Source organism: Gymnogyps californianus, chromosome Z (genome assembly GCF_018139145.2).
Source record: "Gymnogyps californianus isolate 813 chromosome Z, ASM1813914v2, whole genome shotgun sequence".
Taxonomy (NCBI): Eukaryota; Metazoa; Chordata; class Aves; order Accipitriformes; family Cathartidae; genus Gymnogyps; species Gymnogyps californianus.
The window spans coordinates 35,252,089-35,271,612 of record NC_059500.1 but is presented as its reverse complement, the minus strand read 5'-3'; the positions used below and the strand labels follow the sequence as shown (position 1 = coordinate 35,271,612).

At 41.2% G+C, this 19,524-nt stretch overlaps 1 protein-coding gene across 1 annotated transcript in view; it reads right to left on the bottom strand.

Annotated features, from left to right (window-relative positions):
* The window catches only part of CDC42SE2 (CDC42 small effector 2), a 24,312-nt gene extending 22,649 nt beyond the window's left edge, over positions 1–1,663 (bottom strand). The window contains 1 exon segment of the mRNA XM_050912919.1: positions 1,588–1,663. Coding sequence (XP_050768876.1) covers positions 1,588–1,663 — 76 coding nt within the window.
* Between the last annotated feature and the right edge of the window lie 17,861 nt (positions 1,664–19,524).

The following is a 19,524-nucleotide window of genomic DNA, read 5'->3' as shown; positions in this document are numbered from 1 at the left end:
TTGTTGTACTTGTAGTCTCTACAGAGAACTAATAAATATTTCCATCAAATACATGTGCATGCCTGCATGGTTGACAGAGAGAGAGAACCAGTTCCATGAGGCTCCAACAACCATAAACTCCTGTGAGGGCATAAAAAATGGAGAAGTACCTTACAAACTGAGTCACTGGTGCATACTAGCAAGAGCAGATTTGCAAATAACAGTGTATAAATATAAACTAATCATAAAAATAACTTTTGAAAACTGTCTATAACAGGGCAAGTGGTTCATTAAAAACATCCCCATTGTTTTTCTTTATTCCCTTTTGTATCAGTGGTTCTGCTGTAATTTGTTTTGTATTCTTGAGTCATTGCCAATGGTGCTATCTAGAGAGAAACAGCTGAAGCAACTCTAGAGATTGCTGTCTTTATATGGCCACAAGATGCTAATACTGCAAGGCTGCTAATTCTGCAAGCTGACTTTCTCTCATTTCATGCTTCTATTACCCCAGATAAAATAACTATTGCAGAAAATGTTGTGCATAGCTCTATAATTTCTCCTCAGGCTGGCAGCAAGGTGCTGCAGAAAGCTGTGTTCTTAGCTGCTGTTTCTCCTACACGTCTTTCCCAGTTGTCTCTTCGCTCTGCTGTCAACGGTGAAGTGGGTTTGCAATCACAAACAGTTATAGACCTCCTGCAGCAATGCAGAAGTGAAAGGAAGAGAGCTACTGACAGGGATGAGTGAAAGTACCCATGGAAGAAGGGGACCCTTCTTCAGTGTCCTCTTCCAGCCAGGAAATAATCTCCTTGGCTTGTGTTTTTGACTGGGCTACACTGAATGAACGTCCGTTCTTTGATGATGCAAAGGATCCCTTTTTAACCACAAAAAGGGAATGAAAAACACATTTCCTAACTCGCTTGAAACACACGTTGTGGTGGACAGACAAAATGCACTCCAAGCATTCCCCTGTGATTCAGGCCTGCAAATAGGAAGATCATGGAATCATAGAATCATAGAATGGTTAGGGTTGGAAGGGACCTTAAAGATTATCTAGTTCCAACCCCCCTGCCATGAGCAGGGACATCTTTCACTAGACCAGCTTGCTCAAAGCCCCATCCAACCTGGCCTTGAACACTTCCAGGGAGGGGGTATCCGCAACCTCTCTGGGCAACCTGTTCCAGTGCCTCACCACCCTCACAGTGAACAACTTGTTCCTTACATCTGATATAAATCTACCCTCTTTCAGTTTAAAGCCATTACCCCTTGTCCCATCACTACATGCCCTTGTAAAAAGTCCCTCTCCAGCTTTCTTGTAGGCCCCCTTGAGGTACTGGAAGGCTGCTATAAGGTCTCCCCGGAGCCTTCTCTTCTCCAGGCTGAACAACCCCAACTCTCTCAGTCTGTCTTCATAGGAGAGGTGCTCCAGCCCTCTAATCATCTTCGTGGCCCTCCTCTGGACTTGCTCCAACAGGTCCATGTCCTTCTTATTTTGGGGGCCCCAGAGCTGAACGCAGTACTCCAGGTGGGGTCTCACAAGAGCGGAGCAGAGGGGGAGAGTCACCTCCCTTGACCTGCTGGTCATACTTCTCTTGATCTAGCCCAGAATACGGTTGGCTTTCTGGGCTGCAAACGCACATGGCCGAGTCATGTTGAGCTTCTTGTCAACCAACACTCCCAAGTCCATCTCCGCAGGGCTAGCAGATGGTACAGCATGTTGCTTATGTTTGGATCTCAGGAGACTTCTGTAGGATTTAGGTTTCCTTTTTAATTTTTCCCTGAAAATATCATTGCAAAAACTCTAATACATTATTAAGGCCTTAGCCATTCACACACCCACGTCAAACTTCAAACAGAGAAGTTGTCTCATTCATTTAGCATGTTTGAAAATGCAAAACTACTCGTATCTGACACTGCCTGTCACAGTGCTCTACCTTGTGCTGCTTGCCCTCACTGAGTACCTGTTCTGAGTGCAGGTAGCCCAGCAGTTAAACCCTGCCTATGTGACTTGGCAGTCAGCCTGCAGAGCTGCAATTTCACCAAGCACGTGACCTGTGGATATCTCTAGAATGGCAATCTGCCTCACAAGTGAGAAAGATGAATTCTTCTTCTTTTATCGCCTTGTATGGGAACAGCTTGATTGCCTTCAGTGAGACTGTTCACGAAGTTGCATGTAGATTGAAGTCCTGCTGTGCATGGAGAAGGAAACATGAAATGCTGATACTGCTCTAAGTTGTTTCCCTTCTCTGTCTGATAGAAGAATTCAGATGTAGGGTTTAGGTTTTTATTGTTGTTAAAAGCTTCAGTGTGAGAAGAAAGTTAAGTGTGGAGAGAAGTAGCATTCATTCCATTCAGAGTTAAACTGGTGAACATGAGAGGAGGCTCAGGACATTGCATATGTTTTAAGTCTTAAAATGTCTTGTTACTAGCCAGAAACTTTTATTATGCAAAGAAATACTTTTCCTGCCTCATGTAATCTGACGTAGTTTATAAGTCTAAGTTTAACAAAGCTATTTTTATTTTCAGGAAGTCATAGTTTATATGGTTTAAAACATGAATGCATGGAAGACAGCCCTGGGGAAACTAAGCCCATATCTGGAAATGCAGCAGAGGATCCCTTGTGCCAATTGCCAATTTAACAAAGTCTGTTTGCAGAAGTCAGAACTAATAGTGTTCATGCTCCCAACTTACTCAGCATTGTACTCCTTTCAGCAGTAAACATCCTCCTCTATTTTATTAGTGATTTTAGCCTTATTCTCATAATTGACCACTTCTTATAGTTCTCCTTTCCTGTAATTGGAATTAAGTATCTCTATTATACAAAAAAGCAGATGTGAATAATGAGATGCCTTCCAAAAAAAGTGTCACTTAGATCAAGGTCATGAGACTTAGCGTTCTTGAACTACACTCTCAGCTCTGCCACCTACTTCCTCTAAGACCTTCGATAAACCACTTAACCTCTCTGCATCTGTTTTTCCACCTGTAAAATGAGAATGGCAATACTTTCCAAGCTCGCTGATTAACATTTTACAAAGTACCTTTGCCACTCGTGAGGACAGAACGTCTCTCAAGAGCCAGGTGTTACTGCCCAGGCCTCGATGAACTCAGCACAGTACCAGCGATGGACACAGCCCTGGTCTGACCTGGGGGATTATGCAGCTGGCTGGCCATGACTGCTTTGCATGTTGATACTAGTGGAGGCCTACGGTCACTTTATTGCAGAACTTGCTTCGTAGGTTTGTAGATCTGGAGGTTATTTAAAAGACAATTTTATTAGCAGATGTCATATACTAACCTGGCAGAGAATAGTTTAAAACCCCAAAGTAAAAATATAAGCAATTTCCCCCCCCCCCCCCCGAGGAATTTAATCTATTAAAATTGTCTTAGGCTGATTTTTTGGCGCATCTTAAAAATGAACATCATTTTTAGGATATATGCAATTTGACTCTCAATTTGAAGATTTTCTGGAATTGAGAAACATATGGAGGGTTTGGGGAAAGTTTAAGATTAAAAGTGGAGACTGATGCTGAGAAGAGCTACTTGTCACTGCCAATCTCCCCTGTCCCTCTGGCTTCCTTGACTCACTCCTCTCTTTTCTTTCCTTTCTCTTTCCCTCCCCAACCTCTTTCCCAAGAGCCATGCTTGGGAATGTTTCAGTTTCAGAGATGTTTCAGTTCCCATGCTTCTGCTAAAGCACTGCCAGTCTTCCTGACACTAGCAGAGAATGGGTTTCAGTTGTTTATGTGCTGTATTATACCACTGTGCTGTAACACTAGGGGGTAACAGCTGGTTGAATAAAGGATACTTTTAAATTTCACCAATTTTTTAAAATAAAAAAAATAGTGATTTACATCAGAGCTGTTTTATGAAAATGGGTCAGGAAAGGCAGATAGTTCTTTAGAGGTCCAGTGAAAGACAGAAAGCTACCTATCTGAAAAGAGCAGACTAACCTTGGTACTTGGTTTTTTCCCCGTTTCTCACTTACGTAGTCCTGTATTGAAAACTTACTAATAATAGCCTTTACAAGCCCCACTCCTTAGCACATAGCTCATCTCAAGCGCTGAAGAGAAAGGCGAGGGTACAAACTCCATTCCGCTACTAAATTAGACATCAAAAATATAAGGGATACAACATTCAGCAGTGCAATGGCTTTGTCCTTCTGTGGAGATGCTTCTACTCTTTTCTCAAGTGACAACAAATGGAACATTTCCATCATACAATCTAGGTCTTATTTAGGTACCTTACGGTGGGGAAGGGATGTAAGTAAGGAAAAGAAAAAGAATCACATATCAGTCACCGGAATCATATATTTCATTTTTATCATCTATTTAAATTTTATTTTATTGGTATTTATTACCACCAACTTCTACATATGGAGGCTGCTGTTAGTTCCTTTAATGGGCTTATTTCACTCCTCTGCCCACGTACTTCCTTTGCATCAAGCATGCCTTCCTGGCAATATTGATTATGAATCAGTTTACTTCTGACAACTATTCCGAGTACAGCTTTTAGAAGGCCATGAAATCCCTTCTTTCCCAAGATGTTTCAGGCACAAAGAAAAGCTAATAATATAAACCCTAATGTTTTCTACAAGCTCAGCTATAGTGAACAAAGAGAAACTGCTTCATACTGTAACCAAGGCAGAGACAGAGTTATTTTTGTCCGATGGTGTTCACTTCACCACAGGGTAAGCAAAGAAATCTTTATGTGATAGATGTCCATAATAACTCTCTGGGACCAGGCAGGCAGAGGTCACAGAGCAAAACACCAGCCCCACAAAAACAGGTGCTAAGATAATTTTAAATGGAGGTGTAGGCTGTGAGGGCTGCTGGGAGGGGGTAGATCTAATGTTTGTTTATTTTCCCTTATTTATTTTAAATCAATAATAAGGATTTAACTCTGTCTGTAGCTGTACCAGTTTAGCTAAAATTTCCATAAAGACTACCTTCAGAGGACTTGAAGCCAGCTTGCATATGTGCCCAGCTCTAGCTGAAAGAAAAAAAGAAGGATTCAATTAATGAGTCACATCCAATTCACTTAGGAAACGCAGAGGCATAAATTGTACCTGTGGCTTCTTAAGACTTTTGCATCCCAAAAGAGAGATTCCTTCTGAGAGAGGTCAGGAACTGTTTTTGCCAGGAGCTCTGTCATCCCCCCGAGAGACAGGAGCAGCACTGAGCTGAACCAAGGGGGGATCCTAAGTGAGGGTATTGTTTCAGCGTCACGCTGAGCCAATCTTAGGCTATGATGCTGGTAAAAGCAGCAGTCCTGCTCCTCCCGTGACATCCACCTGCTCAAGCTTGCCATGCATTGGCACTGGCCATGAGACATGTCAGCTCTCTGATCTTACTGAAGGCCAGTATTTCTTGAAGGCATAGTTTTTAACCAGATCAACAAGCTGATTTGACTTGCCAAACAATTCCTAGTTTCGATAGGAAAGAGGTAGCAAGAACATGTGCCTGGGAGCAAGGCATAATCACCCTTTTCAGTGGCAACTCCATCTCGGAGCAGCTTAACCCAACAACAATATTATGCTGAAAAAGTGTTGTGAACACATGCTTTGCTTCACCAGAGCCACCTGGGTTTATGTCTTCAGAGTTCCCTTGTGTAACTTCCATTAGCGTTACGTTTGTCGAAACGTATTTTTGTCAAACACAGCCTGTTAGTGTCAGCATCTGGTTAAGCCAACTTCGAACACAACCATTACACTTACATGAGAAACCTGCATGCAGCAGCAGGAAGCCTTTGGGTCTGTCCTTACGCCCCAGTGAGAGCACTAGCCCTACACAGCTGAGGTAAGGGCCAGCTTGTGCTGTGGAGCAAGAAGCCCACGGAGACACCGTTCAGACCCTGAGTTGCCCTCCACACTCACAGGTGCAGCTACACAGTGTCAGAGCTTCACGAGCTATGATTTTGTGATCAGCTCCTCTAAGTCTCACCTGATGGCTCAAGACATTCAAGAATTACCTGTATATGAATATGCAAGCACACGCACAGCATGTAACTTAATCTAGGCATTTTATTAACAACATAACCATAACTTTCAGAGCTTCTTCTAGGACACACTAAATGCAAATGTGCTGTGTTTTTTCTTTATGTCTATGTTGTAGAAGTGTACAACATCAAACAGCACACTCAACAACTATTAAAGTGATTTATAAACTTCCAGCATGAAATTTTTCATAGAATCATTGCTATCCTGTTGTGGGCACCAGCAAATTCTCCCCAACTTTATTCCGGATAGTGCATGTCTGCCAAATAGTTATTTCTCAGAAAGTATTTTCCATGTGAAATATTTATTTTGTAGCACAGTGAGGATGTATGTAATTCACGAGAGAATTGTAGTACTGCACTGTATCTCACTGAATCAACTTAAATGAGTGATTTCTAACAAAAATTCCTGCTGTGAGAAGCAGAAAAATTAGAACAGTATTGGGTCCCCGCAGATGTATTCTTCAGCTCCCAGACTTGCTATTCCAGATATAAGGCCCTAAAAATACTACTGCTTCCCTGTAAAAAACCCTTGAAAGTAACCTTATCAAGCCTAATATATGACAAGATGACAATACTGCGTTATCAAGACTTTTTATGTATAAGATGTGTTTGTGAGTGCATATACACACATGCAAATCACATACATAGGTACCAGTCTCCTCATATAAGGGAGGAGGGTACTAAAACTGGGGATTACATGAGGAATAAGACAAGGTACAGTTCTTTGCACAAAAATGGACAAAAATAACAGGGATGTGACCTTAAGCACTGAAACCAAATGAGAAGTATGAGCAGGACATTTCTCCCCCAAGAGTATTGTTACATCTACCTCAGATACACACTGTGAAAAAGGACTTGACCTCCACAACATTACCCCAAGTCCCAGACCTTTGCCTTTCCTCCGGACTTTTCATCCAGGTCTTAGATCTGCTGATGTGTCAAGGGAAGGCCAGGTAAAGGGGCAAAGGCAGGCATTTTCTTCTCACTAAACTAGTGGGAAAAAACCAGTCATTTCATGCAGCCTTCTCTTTGGGCAAATTCATTTAAAGATGAGAGATGAGAACTGCTTCTGCCAATACGTCTCCACATCAGCTGTGCAGAGCAGGCCATCCAGGTGCATGAGCAGGTCGTGGAGTGTGTACTGAAAAACAGGGGTTTTAAACAGGTAGCCTTATCCCTGTCCCCCTGAGGGCCAAGCTCTTGATTCCTCTAATGAGGAGGAGATACTTCATCCTGAGTAAACTCTGTAATGCCACCATAACCATTTTCTTTCTCCTAGTCCGCTTTCACAGGTCTGCTTGTGGCCAGCTGTGAGCAGGTGCTATTCTGCTTCTTTGGCTACTCGCGTTGCATATTCTGTTCCAGTTTAAGAAGTGTCCTCTTGTGTGCTGTGGTTATGTGCATAGCTGCTGATCACTCTTACTCACTTCTTCCATGGACCTACTCCCACCCAACTCCACCCCTTTGACCTGACATTGTGCAGGGTACTCTGGTGAATAGCAGAGCAATCTCTTGTACACCCACTGTATTAAGTGCACACTCATCACCCTGCTGCTTGTGTGCTGTGGATGCAAACGCACTCCCATCAGTGGTAAGTTTTATAGTGGTCCCGTTCCTGCAGCTAAATGCCGAAGACAAGAGAGAGGCGTAGTCACTCTGAAATGCATGCAGCTGTGGTGTCACCCGGACACCTGACTGTGGCTCTCTGGCTAGCAATCCTGCTTCCTCTGCCTTTGGGAACTATAACTTGCTCTAGTTCTTTCTGCTGATAGAGTCTATTTTTTACCCTCAGCTGCCATTAATGCATAGGCCATTAATGCGCTGTGGATACACAGCCAACATTCATCCCCCCACTTAGCCAGACATCTGCCAGCTCAGTGGCACCTGACCTCTCCTTCGTTCCGGACCAGGCATCATAGGCAGGCTTCATTACACTCCCGGGTGCCGCCATGCTGCCACACAGGTGGACCCTCCAGACCTTGACATGGATACCTTGCTCCTGCCTCGGTTCCAGACGTTTTCTTCAGATGGTATATGCAAAAGAATCAACAGCTAATTTCAAGAAGGGAGGAAGGAAGGGGAGTTATTACTATGAAAACAATTTTGTGCTTGCAGGGAAAATACTTTGGATAGAAGAACTTCAAAGTAGGACAAGAGTGATAAGAAACAGATCTCAATCGAGATTAATTTCCTGTTTTCTATTCAAAACAGTCCTATGTCACAACCAGTGCAGTATTTCCACCCTAGCATGGCCAGAGAGATTTTATCCTAAACACTTACTCATTGCTATAAGCAGAATATGACGAAATAACAACACACAAAATATTTTTTCTATAAAAGATTTTAAGACCTGCTCTCTTTCTGCTGTTCTGGTAACCAAACTGCAAGTATAAATTCCCACCATCTACTACCATGATTACTGAAACTTCTTTCCCTTTGGCTCCCCACTGCCATTTAATCTATAAAGCAGATCTTAGAACTATTCTCCTTGGCTATAAACCTGACCTCGTTGACCCTCTTCATTACGTTTAGCTCAAGGCTGCTGTTTTGACCTCCCAGTCAAGCGCAAGCCAGCTCCCCTCCAGAATTCAGCCTCTGCTGCATCTCACCCTCCACACTGCTGGGCTGCGACCCTCACGTCACGGTTTTCTCTTCCTGCAGCTGCCCTCCATCTCTTTCATACTGTCTCTGGGTTTTTTCTTCATGAAAATCTCTGCTTAGTTCCTGTTTCTATTTCATACCTCAATCTCAGTCTATGTGTCTCTGCTAACAAAATATACATACATGTTCTAAAATAAAACTTTCTGGTGTTAGGCTGAGCAGCTAGGTCAAGTTTTTGTTGTACCCAGCTCCATTTCTCCCTTTGTTGCATTACGTTTTAAACCAATTTACAATCTCTTCTTTGCGTTTTAAGGCCTCCTCCCCCTGGCGTTTGCTTTTACTACTGTTAAAAATGATAAATAATTGTAATCATTATTAATTTATACAGCAGCTTTTGGCTTTGCAAAGTTTGGTCAGAACTACTAAATTAATCTTTTTGGAGAATATGAAGAAGCAGTCAAGTATCACTGAGTAATGAAATTCAACAGACTACTATTTTTGAGACCTTACACACAGTTTCTTGTTACTTTCTTTGTCTAATAACTATAGCTCTACCCTCAACACCTGGCCTACCAAACTGAGACTAGGATAAAAATCCTCCTTTGAAGTACCCAATTTAACTAGTTTTGCAACTGTGACATGAATAAAGACTAACAGACACTTTGTTTTGCTTAATTTATTGGTATTGACATTCAAAGTACAATACAGTCAACCCCTTCGGCAGTTTGCCTCCAGCACAAAAATCCTGAAAATGAAAAAAAAAAGAGCCATGTCCCCTTCCCTAAAATAGTTTCTAGCCTGGAGTACTGTTCCTATCAGGAAGGAATAATGAAGAAATCTTCAGGGAAATGGCTGTACCTAGTCCTCAGCAGGTATGCTGGCTTCAAAACGCAAACACAATAATCTGCATAGTTATACAGCATGTGCAACTTAAAAACAATACTTGCCAACACCTAATGCAACAGCAGGGACAAAACTGCGCTTCCTGAATTGCATGTGGCTTGCAAACAGTCCAGCTACGGGCAGTACCTGCTGCTGATAGATTGTGCAATGACAGCGGGCTACATGGGCCCAGAGGCTGTTGGATCACACCTCTGGTGATCCAAAGGAGAAAAGAAACAAGGAACAGTTTCTGTGGTATCACCATGTAACCCTCTTTTCCTAACTGATCCTCAGGTTGCTGCACTCACCTGGCTTAACTGACAAAGAAAATCCAGGAGGAAGTTCTTACGCCACTGAAGGGAATTACAAAACCACTGTGGATTTCCATGGGTCTGGACGGAGCTGTTGAGAAGCATTTTGATCTTTTCAGAAATCCTCTGCAACTTTGCCTTACCCAGCTCTTCATCTTGGAGCAATGTCTGTTTCCTACAAATGCCCTGTCACCTCCCATGCCTTCCCCAGTACCTCTCTCCCTCTACTCATGCTCAGACACTGAGAACTGCCACGCAGAGGGCTGGTCATTGCTAACTACTGTTTAACAGGGCTAGGGACATGCCTGCAGCCCCCTTGCCTCTACCATGCTCTAACGGCCAAGGTGATAGATGACGTTGGGAGGATCCAGTCCTGCCTGTTATATTATGGGAGAGGCTGTTAGATTATGGGAGAGGCTATCAAGGCAGCAGCAGTATTTGGGATGTTGAAACTGTGACTATTGTGGGGGCTGAGGATGACTGTGCAAGGTTAGGACACTGAAAAGCACAGCACTGCCAATTCCGGCACAACACACTCCTAAATGCCAGTAATAGCAGCTGTGGGCTGAGCACCAGCACAACTAGCCCTCCCTGCTCCCATGCCATGCACTTCTCTGAGCAGTGCCTCAGGGACTGCCCTGCTCGCAGGACACATCCTCACCTGGTTTCATCCATAGGATAGGAGATCGGGCTCCTTAAGGTCTGCTGGAAATTGGCCAGAATACTGTCTGCCATTTGGAGCTCTGAGAAAGCAATTCTAAAATATGGAATCAGGTTTTAATTAGAATGCCCAGGATGAATTCTCCATTCACATCTCTAGTTTACCTGTCTTTCCTGCAAGGACACATTATTACATACAGTAAATGAGCCTAGAGCACAGACAAAAGCCATAAAACACCTGTGTGTTGGTGTTTGTGTTTGATGTGTTTGTGTTCATCAACGGTTATCTGAGGATGTTCAGGTACACAGATGGTCGGAAAACTAGAATACTTCATTATGTCAAATGTACAGTTCAAAAAATCAAACACATTGTTCAAATTATTCCTTAAGTCAGGTAGTATCTGTTAAAGCATTAATGTACCATATGTAAAGGCATAAAGATGAGCATTACAAACCAAGGAAGTTAAAACACTTGACGCAGCGTGTAACTTGGCTTTTTGAAGCAGCACGTTCACAGCTGCACAGCTGTGCAAGCATTCAGTAGTATGAACCTTTGTTGAGTTTCTTTGACAATTTTGTTGCTCCATACCAAAATGCCACATGCAAGTGCACGTTAGAAGGTCTGAAGAAGGCTTTGCTGGTGCTCTCTGCAGCTGGTTCCGTGACTATATCTTTTTGGACTGTTACCATCCTATATATATATATAGTTAACTGTACTAGATACACTTCTTGGATAACAGCCACATTGTCAGCAGAGATAGAACACGCAAGATACGAGCCACAAAGCTACTTTCTTTGAAAAAAAATCAATCACCATGGTGAAGATCTATACAGATATTCTCCAGGGTAAAAATTTAAAATGGCTCCAGAAATTAAATAAGTGGTTACACATTCCTTCTATTGATTTCTGTATTGCTTTTAGGCTACTTCTTACCCAAAGGCACCCAGTGCAAACAAGAGCTTGGCACACTTTGAAGATTATGCCACATCCTGCTTGCTTTATGCACAGAGGTGAATTCAATGAGATCGCTTTTGTGCACAAGGCAGGAAAGATTTACTCCCAAGTTCCTTATTTCCTTGGCAAACTGTCGTTATAAAACATGCTGCCAGTTCTGCAAGCATTTAAGCACTGCATTTAATTGAGCTGTTGATATAAACAGGAACATGTATTTGCTCAAATGCTGACCAGACCAAATTCTATGCCATAGGTAGAATTTTCATACAAAGTTGTGCTTTAAGGAGGTAAGACACTCCTTACTGAAAGTCCTCTCCCATTGCTGCAGCAGTAATGATGTGGATGAGGGCTACACACCCAAGGGTTTTAAACCTGTATTTCCATACAGCGCCTTTCTACTTCCTTGTTGTAAGATTGATGGTTGAAGATAAGGCAACAAGAAGCGCTGGCCTTTCTGGTTTTGATGGACTCAGGATATCCACAATGATTTACATGTTGCATATACAGCTATCTGGCACAGAACAGGCTGCTGTTAACTCTTGAGGCAGTTCAGCAGTGGCAGAAAAAAACATTAACCTCTCAAAAAGAATCATCTGAGATATTTGGCACACGGTTAGCATCAGTCCCCGTATATTGACAAAAAAGGCGCATTTTGGTTCTCAGACAGTAAGAGAATGACAAAAGTCTTGAGGAAAGAAGACCAAGACAGACGGTGGCCAACAGAAAGAAAAGATAGAGAAAAAAGACATTTTTCTGTACCTAGGCTAAGACTGCTCTGATTATTGTAACCAAGTCAAGAGTTTGCTGTGGGCCAACACTACATAGGTAAGCAGAACCAGAACTTCAGACTTAGAAGAAACCCTCTCACAACCCTGGAATAGCTGTTAGATGAACCTGAAACACGTGGAGCGCTTCCACTGATTCAAGTGGGATTGAGTTTCCTCACATTTAACTTGGTGGAAATATCAGCAGAGTCCCTGCAAATGATTTCTAGCTGATTTTTTTGGGGGGTAGAATATCGAGAATCCCATCTGCTGGGTAAGGATTAAATAACCCATGCTAATACAGTGTTAAGTTAGTACTTGACAACATCTGTGAAATTGGTTCTGCACAGAGTTCCTGAAGGGCACGGCTAGGAGAAGTCAAATGCGCAATGTTCATACATAAACTATTAAGACAAAAAAAGAAGACTAGCAGCTCACACAATTTTCATCTTAAGTCACCTGGCAGGAAGACTTCCTGCCGTAGAGACCATGAGCTACAGAGGGGTGTTACAGAGGGGTACACTCCCACCAAACCAAGTGCAGCGTGTCTTTTTTTGTACTGTCTCTCTCCCCATCTCCTAATTTTCTGGTAAGCAATGGTGGAGGCGTAAGAATCTCCTTCCCTTTCAGCTTCTGCTGCCTTCGGTGTGGTTGAGCACATTGCTTCTAAATTACTTTAATATACACATAACATAGCTGGTACAACTCATTATTTTCCCAGCACCCGGCTGAGTCCTCATTCCTGCTCATTCTAATGTGTCTACTGCATATGCTTTAGCATTGTGGGAGGTGAGACTTCAAACATCCTAACAAAAAGGGTGTCCACTTTCCTGGAGGCAACACTTCACTAAGAGAAGATACTGAGCAGAGTCTGACATCAGTGAGAGCCACACTTCATGCTTTTCTTGATATTCAGCCTATATTTTCCCCACTTCCTCTTAGCCCCACTTACAGGCTGTCAAACCATCCCAGCCTTACCTTACCTTCTGAGGGCATACATTTGAAGGGTAGTCATCTTGCAAAAGCATGCTATTTTACACCAGCCAGAACTACAGCTCATTCCTCTTCATTTCCTTATGTATCTGGATACTTCCTTGGAGATTACTGTTTAGCTAATCTTAGTTTATTCCTAACTTCACATTGGAATGGATATAAAACATTCTTTCTTGATCTGTTTTAATAAATATTATGGTAGCTTTTTGCACCTCTGTTTAGTAACCCTTAGCGATTTCCAGATATAAACCAGTCCTCTAAATAATTCATAAAATAACAAAATCCTTAATATTTCTTTTGCTAAAATTTACAGAGTCCCATTACTTCCACAGAGGTTGTTTTTCTAGGATTCAATGGGATTTTAGTTTCAAACTGGTGCCAGATGTTACAGGCAGCTCAGTTCAGATGCTTTTGTGCTTTTTTGTTTCTTTACAATTTCAGCTTTCCCTATTTCTTTTCTTTCTTTGACATGGAGTACAGGAAATGGCACTTAGGAGAAATCCCTGAGAGATCACTTGACTTAACTTCTGTGGTTTGAGTTACTGTATATTTGAATAATTTAGGTAACTACTTCATCTGCTAGAAAATTAAGTATTAAATAAATAGAAGTGTACAAGAACAAGGCGATGAAATCTGCAGCAAGCTTTATTGGATGTTTTGATCACAGAAACACTGTTGTGTACTTTGTTCCCTGGTTTTGGGGTTTTTTTTTTCACTCCTTTTCTCTTGTGTATTTGGGGTCTTCTGCCCTGAAATGATGATGGAATGCATGGGCCAGCATTTGCATGCTTTTTCTCCATTTTAAGTCTTTGTAGTTTCAAACATTCATTGAAACATGGTTAAAAAAAATAGTGAAAGAAATCCCAACATGCATCTTAAAGCAGAATTTCAAACTACATATCTGTTGTAGGGGAATGGGAAGTATGTCAAACAGCATGCTGTGAAGTGTGATTCATCATTTGATGTAACTGGTGCATCGTAACATACATTTCCCATCTGACAAAGGCAGGCAATGCAGCCTTTACAACTCTGTCCCAGGTCTTTCATCCTTGGAGTCATAAATCCCCTAAATTTTGTCTTTCACACAGTAGCTAAAGCAAAGCAGTACTGAGGAGCATACCTGCCACAGTTCTGCCCAGCTGAGGCCTTTCTCCATGGCTTCTTCTCTAAACACACATTAGAGACATTGCAAAGTGAACTTCACAATTTCTAGAGTCCTTTTTTCTTTTCTTTTTAAAGAAGTATTTGTATTGTTAGTCCGACATGAAGTTGCCATTTCATTTTCTCGTACGTAACATGCTTATAATCTATTTATTTCCATATTTTGATGAAATTGTGAGAAGCTGTGAGCTTACCACCTAATATGTGCAGATCTACAATGTTACCAGAAAGTATTATGGGTACATCTGAAGTTCTTATGATCCTCCTCATTATAACATTTAAGAGTTTTACAGTTCCCTTATAGGAGAAATTCTCTTCCTTCATTCTCCATATGGAATAAAAATACAGACAGAAGTCTCTGCAAGTCATTGCAGAGTATTTATTTATTGAAGTCCCACTGAATGCAACTGAAATAAAGCAAAAACTTAGGCAAAATTATACAGAAAAATGGCTGCAAAACAGATAATTGATCCTAAATCTTTCTGTTCAAAGGAGTTACTTTCTGTACATGCTGCAGTCCTAATTATGACTGCAATGAAGCACAATCAAGTGCAAATTAAATAAATTCTTTGCCTTTATTATTTCTCTATTCAATCCTCTATTCCTCTTCAGTCCACATATAATCAGTCTTCTTTTCACCCCCAGTCTGCACTGCAGACTATAATTAAACAGTGAAAATCTGACATTTATTTGTAGTGGAAAATTGTTTGAAGAACCATTTAGTACACTGACATTTTTGTTTCACTAGTGCAAAAGTTGTCTTTAATATTCCTTTATTCCATTTGTTCTTCCTTCTATGAATTTTAATGCTCTTACCCTCATTCGTATGCTCATTCATTTCACATTTCATTTATCGGTTTGAGAGGAGCCAGCCTCACCTCAGCTACTATTGGACAACACTGCAGGGTCCAGTGAGACCACCTGTCTGCTTGTATTTCTACAAAGTATGTTCAGAGGAAATTTACTGAGGAAACCACATGGATAATTAAATACCAGTGACCAAAAAAATCTGGTACGTTCTTAACATTAAAGGGACATTCCTTCAGGGACTATTTCCAGCTAGGTAAGAATTCCTTCTTTGCCCTTTCTCAGTACTATGTTGTTATATAGGAGATCTCTTCCCCGCTGATCCAGTATAACATGTTGGCCAAACTGCTACAGAAAGTTTACTATGTATGTACCCTTTGAAATCACATCCAAAGGAATTACAGCCTGAAAGCCGTACTCTTGTGTTGTGACATAGCTAGACACAGCTAACTGTGAAAGGTGCAGGTTTGTTCCGTCTCCTTAAAAGCACTTGTTTTTCATGGGCAGAGTTTGTGCTGAGTCTCCAAAAATCCTCCAAGAAACTGACTTCAGGCTGTACCTCTGTAAGTGTCAGGAGGAAATGTGAAGCAGAGGATAGCAGCCCTCCCAAACAGAAAACGTGTGAAAAGATCTACACAGAAACATCAGTGCTGGCTCATCTGCAGGTGGACAGCAACGGACCAAAGATTTTTACCTTAAATACACACTTAGAAAGGGAAGGAAGCATTGCAATGACCTTTTCATTTTTTCCTTTACGAACTGACTGGAAAAAGTGCAGAGTATTGTATGGGTCACTGCCTGCTTGTTTTCACTACCACAGTTCTACTGCACAGAGAGCAGATGATAAAAGTCCGTGCTCAGCTACAGAGATGTCTTTCAGCTGGAAAGGGCATTTTGGGGGCAGCTGAATCAACCTTTGCACATGGCCGCTGACCTCAGAGAACAGGGCTGCTACTACTACAGCAGCAGGTAAAACAGTAGAACTGTTCCCATTTTTATGGCCTAACGCAGAGAACGCCATCCTCCCTCCCAGCTTCTACAGACCGTAGTTTCACCGGCTGTTTATTTAATCCTGACTAATCCTGGACTCAAGCCATAGCCTTTTGGGTAGATGAGATGGAAAGCTGAAGCACATACTGCGAGAAAAAGGAAAGCATAATTTGAAAAGTAGATGCTTTTACTCCTCTGTCTGATGCAAACCATATTATTGAAGTGCTAACTAAATGGAAATATTTGCTTATAAAAAAAGCAAATTATTTAAACTTACTGCTATTTATCAAAGTATAAAGATGTGCCCTTCCTCTCTTTTCCTCTCCTCAGATTTATTCTTGCTGGCAGAAAAAAAAAAGTCACAGGAAAGCTAAACTTTTAAAAAACTAAATAAAGCTATCATGAAAACTTCACTAGTGAAGTCTTTCAATAGAATTAGAGAGATCTGGGTATCTACACCACAGAATTACCCCATACAAGCAACATATACTTTACCCTCAAAGATGACTGGATTGCTACTAGAGTTATCAAAACATCAAACCCTTGTAGCCATAAAATACCAGCCTTAATACTGAATTCATGTTGCAATTTGTGCTTTGTGTTAAGCAATTAATTTTCCATAAAGCTAAAGATCAAAGATTTGACAGCCCACCGAACTCCAGAGTTTAGGATTAAATTGTTTCAAGTAGTTTGGAAAGAATTATCTAAGGCAGGGAAGTACTAGGACTCAGCTCTTCCTGTAAGTTGGTCAGCCTTTATTTTTAGTTTTCAATTGTCAATATTTTTTTCCCCTTTTGTAAAGGAAGTGTAAAGAACTGCCAGTACTTGAAGCTAAATTACTTTATTTACAGGTCCAGTATGATACAAACAGGACTGATGATGCTATGCAGCATTCAGACTAGTTCAGCTCCTTCAGCTGGCATGACCTCTAAGAAATAGAATAAATGCTAATGCTAGATTTAGTCACTGAAGTTGCCACAGGTTTGTTGATCTCATATTACCTGAAAAACTGCCCGAGAACTCGGCACCTTGTGGAAGGTACAAGCCGCTTTTCCAGATTAAACTTTTAATGCTACTTCCAGATCAAGTCTTTGTGGAGTCACTTTGTGGTGTATAACAGCACTCCCTGTAAAAATAGCAACTAAATGCTTCCTTTACCAAAGTGCACAGGAACAGAGAAGGGGATTAATTTGGCCCTGCTACATTAGAAAAGCTACCTTGTTTCACCTGAAGAGCACAAAGACTTCAACACAAATCCTACCCATGCAAACAAAATCAATTCATAGATTAAATCTATCACTTGTGTTTTATGAATATCAGGCTATGGTAAATGTACTAATACCATGCTTGATCCCTATCCTGAGCTACTGCTTGCAGAAAAAACTTGAAGAAACCTTGTATTTTGAAACTGTTAAATAAAGGAGAGGGAAAGGTGGTTAGAACAAAACCAAAACTTAATATTTAAACAGGAAATATTCCTTGGCTGTGTTTAATGTTTTCATTAAAGCTACAGTGTACACAAAGTCAATAGTCCATGAAGGAGAACACCAGGGCAGAAGGCTCTAACAGACAAGTCTCTGGCACATGATGTCAAAAGCTGAAGTGCTTAGAATCTTCTTACGTGTAATCACTGAGGTGACATCTGTTCTGCCAAACTCTGTGTAAGCATGTGACTACCTCGAGTAGACCTGAAACTCACCTTTAAAATACCAGGTCCTGCTAAGCGGCACTGCTAGTGTATCTGTACAGGTCACGAAGGCACCTCTGGACAGCAATACCCAGTGGTTAGACCATACTGACCGCTTGGCTATAGCAGCTGAACTGTAGCCGATCTGAACAAGCAGTGAGCCCTTTTCAACAGAATTTCCTGCCTGCCTGCAAAAGATCTCTACAGATTTTTTTTTATATAAGACATAGTTAAACTAGTTTAAAGAACTATTACCTTTAAGGCTTATCTTTTAAGACTGATGATGCATACTCTGGAAGAAAGACACATACATCTGCTGTAAAATTCCGCAGTTCCAGTAAACTTGAAAAAGTTTAACGTGGTTGAATCATGTTATTGTGAGCCTATTAAATTACAGTTTCTGTTGTAAAGAATCAACCTTTTCCCCTCCCAACTCATTAGGTGAAAGCCCCTGTAATGTTTTAAACAGTTTGAGCTAACACTTCAAACTTTGCAGAGGGAATGCAACAATACTTCCTGTCTTTTTAACATTACTTATTATTGATATTAATTAAGGAAAACAAAGATATATATGAGCACAAAGCCAGATTCACACCCAGAGTAAAATGAAAATGGAGATGGAAGCTGGGGAGATGACTGGGTACTAGGACATGAACCAACAGGTAAGCATGGGATAAGGGGAAGAGGAACAGCCACTACCACCAACTAGCACAGAGAAGCCTTTAACTACCAGCTGCTCATTAAGCAGGTTTGTGAGTCGTTCAAGGTTGGAAGGTTAAATTTGCAGAACACAAACACCTGCTGGGCCCAGACAGTGACCAACTCCAAGATACTTTTAGGCTCAATTCCCTATTTGGATTCCTATTTATCCTGGTCTGGATACCCTCTGAATTCCTATTTAAGATCACATTGAAACAAGAGCAACAAATAGGCCTGTCAGTCTCTTACATTAGTAGTCTTTTGCCTATCAACTTGATTTTCCTCATCTCAGCACTGCAAAACTCAGTTTGTCTTTGCTGCCCAGGAATGCACAAGGACAGCAGGAACATGGAATGTTAATGCGCAGACCATAAACATACTGCACAGGAGTGTAGGGAGAATTGTTCTGAAGGCCATTAAATTCTACCAAGTTTTTTTATCATGTCCTTTATTTTCAGCAGTTGTGTATGTTATTCAGGTGACTTATTCTGTATTTTTATTACAGGTATTCAAGATGCAGATAAGATGAAGCACAAAAATGCCTGTTGAATCCCAAGCCTGATCCTGCAAGTTGACATTTCTGCACTATCTTTCTATTAATGTGTGAATTCTTGTTAAAAATAAAAGCCTAACACACATGACAGCAGAACAATACCGAAGCAATAGTCACATGGCAATAGTTTCTCCACTTGCGATTTCCTCAAACATCATACAAAAGACTGCCATCTACTGTTGACATCACTAAGTCTTTAGTACCTATTTTGCATGGTAACGGGCAATACTATTTTACATCACTACCAAAAGAGTGAAGACCTACCAGGCCTCAGTTCTATGAAATCAATCTGAAGGATAAAATCACTAATACACTACTCCCATAGCCTAAAGCAATGGGTCTGAGAGATGAATTCCCCCCAATTCCAGCGTGCCATGTGATGTATACCTTAATGGTTGTGTAATTTGTCGTTCTTGCCAGACCCCTGTTTAATTATTTCTGCTTAAAAATTAGTCACTTTGCTTGAGATAATGTTCTGTTTTGTTTTCTCT